We start from the raw sequence: 13,472 nt of genomic DNA, 5'->3' as shown, positions 1-13,472 counted from the left end.
CGGGGGGCGGGGGGGGCTGTGGCCCAGCTCACCCTGCCGCTCCCACAGGATCACATCCATCGACATCAAGTATCAGCTCTGGAAGTTCGGCGTCATCTTCACCAACAACGTGAGTGCAGGGCCCGGGGTGGGGGGTCGTGGAACCTGGGGGGTGGGGTCATGGGGCCCAGTGAGGGGGCTTCATGGGCCCCGGGGAGGAAGAGGGGGCGGGGGCGGGAGCCGGGGGGCAGAGTGTGCCTGTCCTGCGCTCGGCTGCAGCGGGGGTGGAGAAGGCCGGGACCAGATGCCCGGGTGAGGGGCACAGCGGTGCCGGGGGAAGGGCTGACCCGTCCCTGCCCTGAGCTGGGGGAGACCCGGTCTGTCATTCCCCTCCCCCACCCCCCCGTGTGGAGGTGCCCCAGTCCCAGCCCCTGTCCCCCTCCCCGACAGTCCTTCCTCTACCTGGTCTGGTACATGGTCATGTCCCTGCTCGGCCACTACAACAACTTCTTCTTCGCCGCCCACCTGCTGGACATCGCCATGGGCGTCAAGACGCTGCGCACCATCCTCTCCTCCGTCACCCACAACGGCAAGCAGGTGGGGCCGGGATGGGCCGGGGGGGGGGGTCACGCTGCGGGGAGCGGGGCAGGGTCTACGCTGGAGGGGTGGGGAAACCTTGGTGCCCGCCCCCAGGTGGCGATGAGGGTGGGGGAGGCAGGGGCCCAGCTGGTGTTCTCTGGCGGTGGTACCAGCCCTCAATGCCCCCCATCTGGTGATGACCATGGGGGGCTGCGCTGGGGGGCAGGACAGGGGCTGCACTGGAGGGGTGGAGGGACCCTGGGTGCCCATCCCCAGCTGGCGATGATGGTGGGGGGGCAGACCGGGCTCTCTCCAGCGGCAATACCAGCCCCCCATGCCCCCCCAGCTGGCAATGATGGTGGGGGGGCAGGCCGGGCTCTCTCCATTGGCAGTACCAGCCCCCCTGTGCCCCCCCAGCTGGCGATGATGGTGGGGGTGGGGTGGGGGGGCAGGCCGGGCTCTCTCCGGCTGCAATACCAGCCCCCCGTGCCCCCCCAGCTGGCGATGATGGGGGGGGGGCAGACCAGGCTCTCTCCAGCGGCAATACCAGCCCCGCGTGCCCCCCCAGCTGGCGATGATGGTGGGGGGGCAGGCCGGGTTCTTTCCGGTGGCAGTACCAGCCCCCCTGTGCCCCCCCAGCTGGTGATGATGGTGGGGGTGGGGTGGGGGGGCAGGCCAGGCTCTCTCCGGTGGCAGTACCAGCCCCCCCGTGCCCGCCCAGCTGGCGATGATGGTGGGGGTGGGGTGGGGGAGCAGGCCAGGCTCTCTCCGGTGGCAGTACCAGCCCCCCTGTGCCCGCCCAGCTGGCGATGACGGTGGGGCTGCTGGCCGTGGTCGTCTACCTCTACACCGTGGTGGCCTTTAACTTCTTCCGCAAGTTCTACAACAAGAGCGAGGACGAGGACGAGCCGGATATGAAATGTGACGACATGATGACAGTGAGCGGGGGGGGTTACTCCGGGGGGGGGGACGGACACCTTGTCCCACCAGTGGCTGTGGCTGTGGAGGAGGCCTGGGGCACAAGGGGATCCCTGGGCCCCGATGGGTGTGTGTGGGGGGGTTGCTCTGATGGCTCCAGGGGTGGCGTCCAGGTCCCCCATCTCTGACCCATCAGGCACCCCTCACCCACCGTGTCTCCCCCCAGTGCTACCTGTTCCACATGTACGTGGGGGTGCGGGCGGGCGGGGGCATCGGGGACGAGATCGAGGACCCGGCCGGCGACGAGTACGAGCTTTACCGCGTGGTGTTCGACATCACCTTCTTCTTCTTCGTCATCGTCATCCTGCTGGCCATCATCCAGGGTGAGCGGGGGGCTGGGGAGGGGGGCTGCATGAGGGTGAGTGGGGCGGGTGCACCGGGCTGGGCGGTGAGCGGGGAGGGGGTGCTGGGGTGGGGGCTGCATGGGGGGTGAATGGGGTGGGGATGTTGGGCTGGGGGGTGAACAGGGAGGGTGTGCTGGGCTGGGGGTTGCTTGGGGGATGAGTGGGCTGGGGGGTGAACAGGGAGCGGGTGCCAGGCTGGGGGATGAGCGGGGGGTTGCCGGGCTGGGGGGTGAATGGGGGTGAACGGGGTGGGGGTGCCGGGCTGGGGGGTGAACGGGACGGGACGCTGTGCCTGGGGAACCCTGCCAGCTGTCGGCGCTGAGGTGGGGGGCCCGGCCATGCTCCTGTGTGGGAGAGGAGTGGGGGCTGGGTAGGCTGGCCCCCGGGCGCTGCCCCCAGGGTGACTTGGGGGGGGCCCCCCTCGCCCCCCTCTCTCTGCCTAGGCCTGATCATCGACGCCTTCGGGGAGCTGCGCGACCAGCAGGAGCAGGTGAAGGAGGACATGGAGGTGAGTGACCCCCCCCCCCCCACAGGCCCTCCCAGGTGTGACACCCCCCACCCCCACCCCCACCCCACCCCACCCGCGCTGGGTCTGTGGGAGCGGCCGGCTCAGCCCCCGGGCGGGTTCCCGGCCGCACCCATGTCTGGGCCCTGGAATGGGGGTGGGGGGTAACCCGGCTCTGTACTGCGCAGGGGGAGGGTGGCCCCGGGCTGGGCAGCCAATCCCCACTCTGCCCCTTAGAGGGGGGAGGGGGAGCCAGGACACCTGGGTTCTCATCCCTGCGCCCCCCCCCCTCCGCCCCCCAGACCAAGTGCTTCATCTGCGGCATCGGCAGCGACTATTTCGACACGACGCCGCACGGCTTCGAGAGCCACACGCTGGAAGAGCACAACCTGGCCAACTACATGTGAGTCGGGGGCGGGGCCAGGGGTGGAATCAGGGGCGGGGCTACATTCATGGGGGCGGGGACAAGACCGAGGGTGGAGCTTGGGGCGGGGCCAGCTGCATGTGATTGACAGGGAGTGGGGCCAATGTGTGGGGCGTGGGGCTACTCCGTGTGAATGCGGGGCCCTGCCCTGCAGCTCCCAAGTCATTGCCGTGTGTGATGCTCATGGGGTTAAATTGGGGGGGGCTGTGCCCTGACCCCCCGGCTCTGACCCCCCCCGGCTCTGACCCCCCCTCGCTCGCCCAGGTTCTTCCTGATGTACCTGATCAACAAGGACGAGACGGAGCACACGGGCCAGGTGAGCCCCCGCCCCCCTGCACCAGGCAGCCGGGGGTACCGGGCCCATGGTTGGCCCCACGGGGGAGGGGGATACGGGGCTGGAGGATCCCATGGGTCGGCCCCACGGGGGAGGGGGATACGGGGCTGGAGGATCCCATGGGTCGGCCCCACGGGGGATATGGGGCTGGAGGATCCCATGGGTCGGCCCCACGGGGGAGGGGGATACGGCCTGGAGGATCCCATGGGTCTGACCCCCAGGCTCTGAGAGGGGCCATCTGCCCCAGGTAAGGATGGGGGTCCGGACGAGGGTGCTGCCCTCCCCAGCCCCCTAACCTCCCCACCCCCCCCCACGCAGGAGTCCTACGTCTGGAAGATGTACCAGGAGCGCTGCTGGGATTTCTTCCCCGCCGGCGACTGCTTCCGCAAGCAATACGAAGACCAGTTGGGCTAGAGCCGGCTGCGACCCCCCCCCCCAGCACGGACCCCCCAGTGCCCCCTTGGGGGGGGCGCCAGGGCTAGGAGGCGGCTGGTCCTTGGGGGGGCACCGCTGCTGCTAATCTCCCCCTGTGACCCCTCCCCCCAGCAGGGCCAGACACTGACACTCACCAGCGGGTGGGGGGGCAGAGTGGGGGGCAGAGGCCATGTGGGGGTTGGGCTGTCACTGACCCACCCCCCCCGGGCCCACCTTAATCCCCCCCGGTCTCTGCCCGTGGGTGTTCCTGGGGGTGGGGCTGATCCCAAGTGCCTTTTTATAGCTCCCCCCAGTGCTGGGGGGGGACTCGCTGTTGCCCCATGAGGGGCCCGTGCACGGAGGCTGCCGGATGCCCCCAAACACGGGGGGGGGAGAGACGGGCCAGGGCCTGCAGGGGGCAGCGCCGTGCCCAACCCCCGCTTCCTGGTCAATAAACGAGAGGTGATTGATGACTGCACCCGTCTGAGCCGCCTCCTTCCTGCAGCTGTGGGGGGCGGCACGGCCCCCCCCCTGCACAGCCACCGCGCCCGGACGCCTGGGTTCCATCGCTGGAGCGGGATGGGCGCCCGGACGCCTGGGTTCCATCGCTGGAGCGGGATGGGCGCCCGGACGCCTGGGTTCCGTCGCTGGAGGGGGATGGGAGTCCGGACGCCTGGGTTCTCTTGTTGATCCCCTGGAGCAGGATGGGAGCTGGACGCCTGGCTTCTGTTGCAGAAGCGGCCTGGACGCCTGGGTTCTGGCTCTGGCCAGCCCCCCTCCCCCACTCCCAGACACACATGGCGCAGGGCTGGGGGGGTGCAGTACTGGGGAACCACCCAGCAGCGTAGGGGGGGTGCACACAGGTTGGGGGTGTCTCCTGCACTGAGGGGGCCCTGATTTCACTGCAGCGGGGGAGGGGTGGGGGGCTGCCCCCCTTTATCAGGAGGGGGAGAAAACAGCCAGGTCGGGATTTTCCTACTTTTTTGGGGCTGAATAATTACAAACACAGTATGGAAAAGGGGGTGAAACGGTGACACCCCTGGGGCGTGCTCAGCCCCCCCCAGTCCGTGCAGCGTGGGGACACAGCCCCCCCTAGTCCATGCAGTGTGGGGACACCGGGGGCCGATTCTCCGTCCTGGCCCACATGGCTGGGTGGGTCCTTGGCCCCGGGGGGGGGGCACTCTCTGGGGAAGAGCAGCTTCTCGGGGGGTGAGTCCGACCCCCCCACGGGTGGTGCTGTCACTCCTGGACGTAGAGGTTGCTGTGGGTGTCGTCCATGGGGCGCGTTTCCAAGACGACGGTGCTGGGGGGGAGGGGGGAGAGTGGAGTCAGGCAGCAGATGGCACCTCACAGCCCCTGATACCCCCCACAGCCCCCTGTTCTCATGCACCAGGGCCCAGAGGGTCGTGACCATTGGATTTGTTCCCCCCCAAAACCTGGCTAGTTAGGGGACCCCTGCCAATGGGTGCCAGGTGGGAGGGGGCTGACCCCTATCTGTGGGTGCCCGGGGGGGCTGACCCCTACCTGTGGGTGCCCAGGGGGAGGGGAGAGATCCTGCCTGGGGGGGCTGACCCCTACCTGTGGGTGCCCAGGGTGTGTGTGACCCCTACCTGTGGGTGCCCGGGGGTAAAGTGGGGGGCTGACCCCTACCTGTGGGTGCCCAGGGGGAGGGGAGAGATCCTGCCTGCGGGGGCTGACCCCTACCTGTGGGTGCCCGGGGTGGGTGTGATCTCAACCTGTGGGTGCCTGGGGGGAAAGGGGGGCTGACCCCTACCTGTGGGTGCCCAGCAGGCGGAAGGTGCAGTGTTGGTCCCGCAGCTCCTTGATCAGCTACAAGAGACGGCAGGGCATGGGGGGGGCACTGCAGGGAGGGGCCGTTGCAATGACCCCCCCACCGACACCCCCCCTTCTCCCACCCGCTGCCACGGCCCCAGGAGCTGGATCACCGCCCAACCTCCCTGGTCCTGTCCGGCCAGGCGACCCCCCCAACTGGGGGTGGGGGCTGGCATGAGGAGTGTTCCCGGGGGACGGGGGGAGAGGCCTCAGCACGGAGTGGGGGGCTGGGTTGGGGGGGAGCCGAATCCATGGGCCAGGCAGGGCTGGGGGGGCTCGGAGGGGCTGGGTTGTGGGGCAGCCGAGTCCATGGGCCAGGCAGGGCTAAGGGGGCAGGGGGTGACACGGGGGGCAGGGTGTCGTACCTGTGCGGATGCGAAGTCCCAAACCTGCACGCCGTGGCGCCAGAAAGCCTGCATGCAGTTCTGCCCCAGCGCTGCAGGAGAGGGGAGTCGGGTCAGCCCGCATGCCCCCCCCGGTGCCCAGAACCCACCCCCCGCCCACGCACCCCCCAGCCCACCCCCAATGCAGCGTCCAGAGGGCAGAGCACGGAGCCGCGGCCGAGATGCAGCCACCTCTGGGGTGTGGGGCTGGTTACCCAAGGCCCCCGCACCCGACACTGAAATGCAGCCACCTCTGGGGTGTGGGGCTGGTTACCCAGGGCCCCCGCACCCGACACTGAAATGCAGCCGGCTCTGGGGTGTGGGGCTGGTTACCCAGGGCCCCCGCACCCGACACTGAAATGCAGCTGGCTCTGGGGTGTGGACTGATTAGATGGGGCCCCTCGCACTGAGACGCAGCCCTTGGGAGGCAGCACTGTCCGACAGCCCCCCAGAGCCGCTGCCCGGCCGGCGGGGACAGGAAGTGGGGGACGTGCCCCCTGGGGAGCCGGGGGGGGGAAGCATCCCCTCCTGCGCCCGCCCCCACCCACCTATGGTCTCCACGGCGACGTCGAAGGTGATGTCGGGGGCCAGCAGCTTCCGCACCAGGGTGCCCTGCAGGGTGACGATCTTCACGCTCCCTGGGGGGACAGAGCGTGGGGGGGGGGTCAAGGTCTGGACCTGGTGCCCCTCCCTCCCCAGCCAGACCCGCCCCCAACCCCACCCATACACGACCAATGACCCCCGCCCCCAATGTGCACGGCCTCCCCCCCCCACGCGCTCCGCTCCCCCCCACTCACTGTCCAGCAGCACCAGCACCGTATCGCTGTCCATCTGGCTCACCTGGACCGGGCCGGGGCAGGACACGTCTGCGGAGAGACCAGGCCGGGCTGAGCCGAGCCGGGGGCTGGCCCGAGGGGAGGGGGCTGCACATGTGGCAGCCCCCCGTGTCCCCCACACATGGCACACGGCACCTGCAGCCCCCACACAGCCCCCCCACCTAACACAACCCCACCCCACACAGCTCCTGCCCCCCATCAGCCCCCCACACAGCCCCCCCACCCGACACAGCCCACCCACACAGCCCCCCCCACCCCCATCAGCCCCCCCCAGGCTGACACACAGCCCCACTCCACACAGCCCAGCCCAGCCCCCCCCCCCCCCAGGCTGACACACAGTCCCCCCATCCGACACAGCCCCCACCCCCCCATCAGCCTCCCCCAGCCCAGCCCCCACCCAGGCTGGCACAGAGCCCCCCACCACACACAGCCCGATCCCCCCAGCCCAGCCCCCGTGGCGCCCCCTTACCGGCGCCGGTGTGGGTGAACCAGGAGGTGAGGGAGTTGAGGTTGATGGTGTGGAAATGGATGGGCTGGGCGGGCGAGGGGCCCGGGCTCACCCCGATGCACACGGCCGGGTACTCGTCGCCGGGCGCCACCAGCATCTCGAAGACGGGTAGGGGGGTGGGCAGCGGGAAGTCGAAGTGCTGGGGGGGACGGGTGCCCGGGTGAGAGGGGGCTGGGCCAGGAGTAGGCGGGGCAGAGCGTGGCCCCCCTGGGGACATGAAAGCTGGAGGGCCAAGGGGAGGGCTGGGAGCACGGGGGGAGGCGAGGGCCCGAGCAGTGACAGCCCCTGGCCTCCACTCCCCCTTATCCGTCACCCCCAGCCTCCCACCTCACCCCCACCCCCTATCCGCCACCCACCCAGTCCCTCACCTCTCCCCTACCCCCTTACCCGCCACCCCCAGCCTCCACCGCTCCTCACCTCACCCCCCCACCTCCTTACCCACCCCCCAGCCCTCATACCTCACCCCACCGTCCCTCTCCTCCCCTCCCCACCCACTTACCCACTACACCCCAGCCGCCACCGCCACCGCCCCTCCCCTCACCCCCCACCCCCTTACCCACTCTCCAGCCCCTCACCTCACCCCCCGGGGGTCCCTACCTTCACCAGCATGAACTTCTGCATGGGCTCGTACCACTGGAGCAGGACTACGCTGGCCTCCAGCGCCCCGCACAGGTAGTGGCAGCCGCTCCGCGCATGCCGGGCTGTGGGGAGCAGGGGTGGCGTCAGGGGGGGCGGGAGGCCCGTGCTGTGGGGAGAGGGGATCTGGGGGTGCAGGGGGGTCGGTGGCTGCGGGTTGCGGGGGTCCAGGCGGTACAGGGAGGTCTGGGGGCCCCATGCTGTGGGGAGCGAGTGTCCGGGGAGGAGCAGGTGTCCAGGGAGGCATAGGGGGCACAGGGGAGTCTAGGGAGTGCAGGCAGTTTGGGGGGCACATGCAAGTCTGGGGGCTTTGCGGGGCACAGGGAGGTCTGGGGCAGTGCAGGGAGGCCTGGGGGCCACAGGGGGTCTGGGCAATTTGGAGGTGTCCGGGGGGGTGCAGGAGGCCCCGAGGGGGGGTTTACTCACCCACACAGCAGGCCCGGCAGCCCTTGGTGTCAGGGATCTTCGTGGAGGTGGCGTTTTTCCTGTGGAGCAGAGCGCAGCCGGCTGAGGGGGTGGGAGCCTGAGGGGCCCTCGGGGGGCACCAGCCGCTGGGCACCGGGGGCACCGGGGATCTCGCCCGCTGTAGGACGAGGCGGGGCTGGGAGCTGGCCATGCAGGGATGTGGGTCCAGGGGTCTGCCCATAGCCCCCCCCCCCGATCCTAGCCCAGCCGCCCCCAGAAGGGAGGGGTTTGTCCCCCCCAGTCCTGCCCCGGGGCGCGGCGGTACCTGGGCAGCAGACGGTGGGGGGCGATGTGGACGCCGGGGCGCTGCTCCCTCTTGCTCTGCTCGTACAGGCTGGTCAGGCTGTGGGAGTATAGCTGGGGGGTCTTCCCTGCGAGGGGGGGGGTCAGCCGGGGCTCAGCCCTCTGGGAGAGACTGGGATCCCCCCAGCTGTGCCGGTGCCCTCACTCCTGACCCGCAGCCCCCTGGTACCCCAGCCCTGCCCCCCCCAACTCTGCCGGTGCCCCTCACTCCCGACCCGCACCCCCCTGGTACCCCAGCCCTGCCCCCCCAGCTCTGCCGGTGCCCCTCACTCCCGACCCGCAGCCCCTGCTAGCCCAGCCCTGCCCCCCCAGCTCTGCCGGTGCCCCTCACTCCCGACCCGCAGCCCCCTGGTACCCCAGCCCTGCCCCCCCAGCTCTGCCGGTGCCCCTCACTCCCGACCCGCAGCCCCTGCTAGCCCAGCCCTGTCCCCCCACTAGCTCTGCCGGTGCCCCTCAATCCCGACCCGCAGCCCCCTGGTACCCCAGCCCTGCCCCCCCAGCTCTGCCGGTGCCCCTCACTCCCGACCCGCAGCCCCTGCTAGCCCAGCCCTGTCCCCCCACTAGCTCTGCCGGTGCCCCTCACTCCCGACCCGCAGCCCCCTGGTACCCCAGCCCTGCCCCCCCAGCTCTGCCGGTGCCCCTCACTCCCGACCCGCAGCCCCTGCTAGCCCAGCCCTGTCCCCCCACTAGCTCTGCCGGTGCCCCTCACTCCCGACCCGCACCCCCCTGGTACCCCAGCCCTGGGCTCCCCCCAGCTCTGCTGGTGCCCCTCACTCCCGACCCGCACCCCCCTGGTACCCCAGCCCTGGGCTCCCCCCAGCTCTGCCGGTGCCCCTCACTCCCGACCCGCAGCCCCTGCTAGCCCGCCCCGGGTCCCCTCTCTTGCCGTCCCTGTCGTCCCCCCCCCGCCGTGTCCGAGCCACCCCAGCATAGTGCAGATGGCCCCGCTGGCCGGGCTCGGTCCCCCCAGCTCACCCGAGATGGACATGAGCACGTTGCCGATGGAATAGACCCACGAGGTCCGGCTGTGGTAGAGCTGCCAGAGAGGAGACGGGGTCAGCGGGTTTGGCCGGCCCCCGCCAGGGGGCGCCAGTAAGTGCCTGCCCCCCCCCCGCCCCATGGGCCGCACAGCCCCCTGCCCCTCCCCCCTTCCTACCCCATGGGCCAATACTGCCCCTTGCCCCACCCTGCCCCATAGACCGTACTGCCCCTCCCCCTTCCCCACCCCAGAGACCGTACTGCCCCCTGCCCCTCCCCGTTCCTACCCCATGGGCCAATACTGCCCCTTCCCTTCCTCCCCTCCCCTCCCCTAGGTTGTACTGCCCCCTCTAACCACCCCTTCCCAGGTGAGTGGGTACCGGACCCCCCCCCCCGGCTCTCACCAGCTCCAGCGTGGCCTCCGGCTCGCTGCGGTTCAGGGTGAAGATCCCCTCCTCGGCCCCCAGGATCAGGTGTGGGTCTGGAAGAGAGGGGGAGGGAATTGGGGCAGCGGGGCAGGGGGGATTTGAACCTTGCACTGCCCGGACCTCGGTGGGGGACAGGGCGCTGGAGTCCGGTCACAAGTCCAGGCCTGTCCATTCATGCGGGGGGGAGGGGAACCATGCAGAGGGGCCCCCCTCCCACGGGTGCTGGGCCCCCCATGCTCTCCCCCTATCTTGGGGCCTCCTGCACCCTGCCCACCCCCCACCTTGGTCCCTCCCACTGCCTGCCCCCCCCAGAGCTCCCGCCTCCCCCCCCGGTGCCCCCATCCCCCGCCTCCTCCCTGGCAACCCCATCCCCCCCCGGTGCCCCCATCCCCCGCCTCCTCCCCGGCACCTCCATCCCCCCATGCCATCCCGGGGTCCCCATCACCCGCCTCCCCCCCAGCACCTCCATTCTCCCTGGTGCCCCCATTCCCCCACTGACCCCTCTGGCCCTCCCATCCCCCCCATACCCCCTACCTTGGGTGGTGGGGTGCGTCCAGGTGGCCGTGGCCGCGATGTGCAGGGGGCAGCCGTTAAAGACCTTCTTGAAGAGGGATCCGTCCTGGGGGGACGAGCAGCGACGGGGGCTGAGAGGCTCCAGGCCCTGGCCCCATCCCCCACAACCGCCCCCCCAACAACCTCCGCCCCCCGCCACCTCTCACTCCCAGGCTGCTGGGGCTGGTGCAAGGTGTAACGAAGTGGGGGGGGGGGGTTCTTGTTTTCGGTGGGGTTTCAATGGTTTGCATGCGGAGGGGGTGGGACTCAGTTTCCCTGGGTGTTACTGGTTTAACGAGGTGAGGGGAGAGGGAGTGTGTTTTGCAGAGGGCCGGAGAGAGGACGTGGGGACCCAGCCGATGGCCGGGAGGATGGATACCCCAGCGACTGGTGACCTGGGGACCCGCAGGCCCAGCTGAGGAGACGCAGCCGGTTCTGGCCAGTGGGCAGACAATGGGCTGCAGAGTGAGGACCCAGTGACCTGACCAGCCGGTTCCAGCCAGAGGGAGAAGCAGGAGAGGAGGCCCCAGTTTACGACCCTGTTTACCTGGAGAGAAGACAATGGACAGAGGCGGGGCCTGGGGCCGGTGATCTCAGATGCCCAGCTGGGAGCAGGGGGGCTCTGGGCTGGAGAGGGGGAGCAGGCAGAGCCCACCTGGATGCAGGGGAGACCGGGATGTGCTGGGCTGAGGGAGGCCCGGCCTGAGGCCCTGAGAGTTTCCTGTGCTGTGTTCAACTCTCAATAAACCCTCCTGTTTTACGCTGGCTGAGAGTCACTCCAGGCTAGAGAACAGGGGGCATCGTCCCCTTCGGGGGTGGAGGCCCCGGGGGTCTAGAGCGAGTGGACTCCCTGAGGGGGCTCACAGCAGAGACAGACGTGCTAAGGCTCCGAGAGGTGCGGCTCCAGGAGGTGGAGGGGCCTAACCCCAAGAGAGAGTGGACCCCCGAGAAGGGCTGTCGCACTGAAAGGGGCACCCCCCATGGACCGCACGGGGCCAAGAGTGGGCATGATCTGTGAGTCCATGACACATGGTCAGGAGACGGAGCCAAGCTGGAACCAGGGGGTACAGAGAGTCTGAGACATGGACATGGGGCAGCAGGCCGGTCCCACCCCTGGCCCACGGGGCAGCAGGGCCGGTCCCACACCCGGGCACTCACAGCCTACGGGAAAACAGCAGGGCCAGTCCCACACCCGGGCGCTGTCTATAGCCGAGGGCTGTGCTGGGGGGTCTCACCTGTCTCCGTTTCTTCTCTGTCTTGGGGGGCAGGACGGGGGGCTCCTCGCTCCGGGGTCCGGGCCACAGGGTGGGATCTGGGGATGGGGCGAGGATCAAAGGGTGCCTGTGTCGCTCTGGCCTGGCTCCCCGAGCCCCCAGACCCAAACACCCACCCCACGGAGAGGTGCCACAAGGGCTGCGCTCAGCCTCAGTGACTCCTGCGCCCCACTGGGGGGGTTCAGACCCCCACCCTGGCCTGGGAGTCCCTCACTCCCAATCCGCAGCCCCCTGCTAGCCCAGTCCTGCCCCCCCAGCTCTGCCGGTGCCCCTCACTCCCGACCTGCAGCCCCGTGCTAGCCCAGCCCTGCCCCCTCCCCAAGCTCTGGCAGTGCCCCTCACTCCTGACCCGTAGCCCTCTGCTAGCCCAGTCCTAGGCTCCCTCCCAGCCCTGCCAGTGCCCCTCACTCCCGACCCGCAGCCCTGTTCAGCCCCCCCCCCAACTCACCTGAGCTGGCCGAGAGGTGGGAGCGGCGGGGGTCGGCGTGCTGGGTGGGGTGTGGGGTCCGGCTCCCCACAGGCCCGCTGGAGCACCGCACCAGGGAGACCGGGGTGCCGGGGCGCTGCAGGAGCTGCCCCCCGGGCTGGGGCCGCGTCTCCTCGGCGGGTGTCTCGTCAGACCGGCTCCGGAACTTGGGCTGCAGACGGGGGAGGGGGCGTCAGATGGAGACTGCAGGAAAATGGGGGGGGGGCCCCCAAGGGAGGATAGCAGGCTGGCTGGGCGGGTGGGTCTGACAGAGGGGGTTACGGGCTGCTTGGAGGGATGTGGGTGATGGGGCCGGGTGACACATGGCCAGAAAGGGTTAAACATCCTGCAAAATAAATACCCCTCAAAAGCCACGTTTGTGTTTTTGTGTATTTACACACGTAGGCGTAGGGTCGCCCATGTCACCACCTGTTCCTGTCTAGGCTGGACTCTGATCGTTCAGCGCCCACACAGCATCCTGGCGTTGAAATGAATTGTAAACACGGGCTAGCTCAGTATTCATCTCGCCTTGAAACGTTCCGGGAATGGCGGAGGAACCAGCTAACTAAGGCCCGGTGATGGACCCCTGCAAAGTCAGCCTGGTTCCCTTCCGTCCCCGAGGGAATCCCAACTTGTCCAAGGACGTGACATTGTATCAAAGACTCTTGGGGCCTGTCACGGAGTCCCCGGGCGATGCTCTGGAACTGCTCCCCACAAAGCCAGTCAGGACTTTGGGGAGCCTCCTCTCCCTCGGAGCAGACCGTCTTCAGGGCAAGAAGCTCACACGGCTTCACCTCCTGGGTCTGACCGTGGAGCATTCAGCATCTGCCCCTCCGTGCGCTTCCCACAGCGAGTCCGCCCAGGCGGGGTCCTGGGGAAGCCAGAGGGTCCTGCACCCCCACTTCGCAGTCAGACGTGACTCTCGGCCAGCCAGTAACACAGAGGTTTATTAGATGACAGGAACACGGTCTAAAACAGAGCTTGTAGGTACAGCGAACAGGACCCCTCAGCCGGGTCCATCCTAGGGCAGACCCCCCGTCTGCCCTTCCTTCCAGTCCCTAGCCAGCTCCAAACTCCAACCCCCGTCCAGCCCCTCCTTCTCTGGGCTTTGTCTCTTTCCCCGGCCAGGAGGTCACCTGATCCCTTTGTCTCCAACACCTTCAGTTGGCACCTTTGCAGAGGAGGGGCCCAGGCCATCAGTTGCTAGGAGACAGAGTGTCTGGCATTTAGGTACCCTGGCCCTTTGCTCTGCA

At 69.3% G+C, this 13,472-nt stretch overlaps 2 protein-coding genes across 8 annotated transcripts in view; one reads left to right on the top strand and one right to left on the bottom strand.

Moving 5' to 3' along the window:
* Positions 1 to 4,035, top strand: part of RYR1 (ryanodine receptor 1) — a 99,134-nt gene extending 95,099 nt beyond the window's left edge. For all 4 annotated transcript variants that reach the window (XM_054010211.1, XM_054010210.1, XM_054010208.1 and 1 more), the window contains 8 exons: positions 49 to 109; positions 430 to 576; positions 1,362 to 1,496; positions 1,703 to 1,859; positions 2,324 to 2,388; positions 2,688 to 2,788; positions 3,074 to 3,125; positions 3,462 to 4,035. In XM_054010211.1, the coding sequence (XP_053866186.1) occupies positions 49 to 109; positions 430 to 576; positions 1,362 to 1,496; positions 1,703 to 1,859; positions 2,324 to 2,388; positions 2,688 to 2,788; positions 3,074 to 3,125; positions 3,462 to 3,557 (814 nt within the window). In that variant the 3' untranslated portion in view covers positions 3,558 to 4,035. The remainder of the gene's footprint in view (positions 1 to 48; positions 110 to 429; positions 577 to 1,361; positions 1,497 to 1,702; positions 1,860 to 2,323; positions 2,389 to 2,687; positions 2,789 to 3,073; positions 3,126 to 3,461) is intronic.
* A 489-nt stretch (positions 4,036 to 4,524) lies between these two features.
* The window catches only part of MAP4K1 (mitogen-activated protein kinase kinase kinase kinase 1), a 33,477-nt gene continuing 24,529 nt past the window's right edge, over positions 4,525 to 13,472 (bottom strand). The window contains exons 19-32 of one of the 4 annotated variants that reach the window (XM_054010224.1): positions 12,202 to 12,391; positions 11,715 to 11,791; positions 10,462 to 10,546; positions 9,904 to 9,980; positions 9,497 to 9,557; positions 8,484 to 8,589; positions 8,180 to 8,238; positions 7,715 to 7,818; positions 7,079 to 7,256; positions 6,571 to 6,639; positions 6,322 to 6,411; positions 5,756 to 5,826; positions 5,332 to 5,387; positions 4,712 to 4,860 (exon numbers count right to left, since the gene is read on the bottom strand). In XM_054010224.1, the coding sequence (XP_053866199.1) occupies positions 4,797 to 4,860; positions 5,332 to 5,387; positions 5,756 to 5,826; positions 6,322 to 6,411; positions 6,571 to 6,639; positions 7,079 to 7,256; positions 7,715 to 7,818; positions 8,180 to 8,238; positions 8,484 to 8,589; positions 9,497 to 9,557; positions 9,904 to 9,980; positions 10,462 to 10,546; positions 11,715 to 11,791; positions 12,202 to 12,391 (1,287 nt within the window). In that variant the 3' untranslated portion in view covers positions 4,712 to 4,796. Of the gene's footprint in view, positions 4,861 to 5,331; positions 5,388 to 5,755; positions 5,827 to 6,321; positions 6,412 to 6,570; positions 6,640 to 7,078; positions 7,257 to 7,714; positions 7,819 to 8,179; positions 8,239 to 8,483; positions 8,590 to 9,496; positions 9,558 to 9,903; positions 9,981 to 10,461; positions 10,547 to 11,714; positions 11,792 to 12,201; positions 12,392 to 13,472 lie in introns of those variants that run through there. The other 3 variants (XM_054010223.1, XM_054010225.1, XM_054010226.1) reach the window with 3 other exon arrangements.

The sequence above is a fragment of the Malaclemys terrapin genome, chromosome 20 (genome assembly GCF_027887155.1).
Source record: "Malaclemys terrapin pileata isolate rMalTer1 chromosome 20, rMalTer1.hap1, whole genome shotgun sequence".
NCBI lineage: Eukaryota > Metazoa > Chordata > Testudines > Emydidae > Malaclemys > Malaclemys terrapin.
This window is presented reverse-complemented; position numbering and strand designations above follow the sequence as displayed.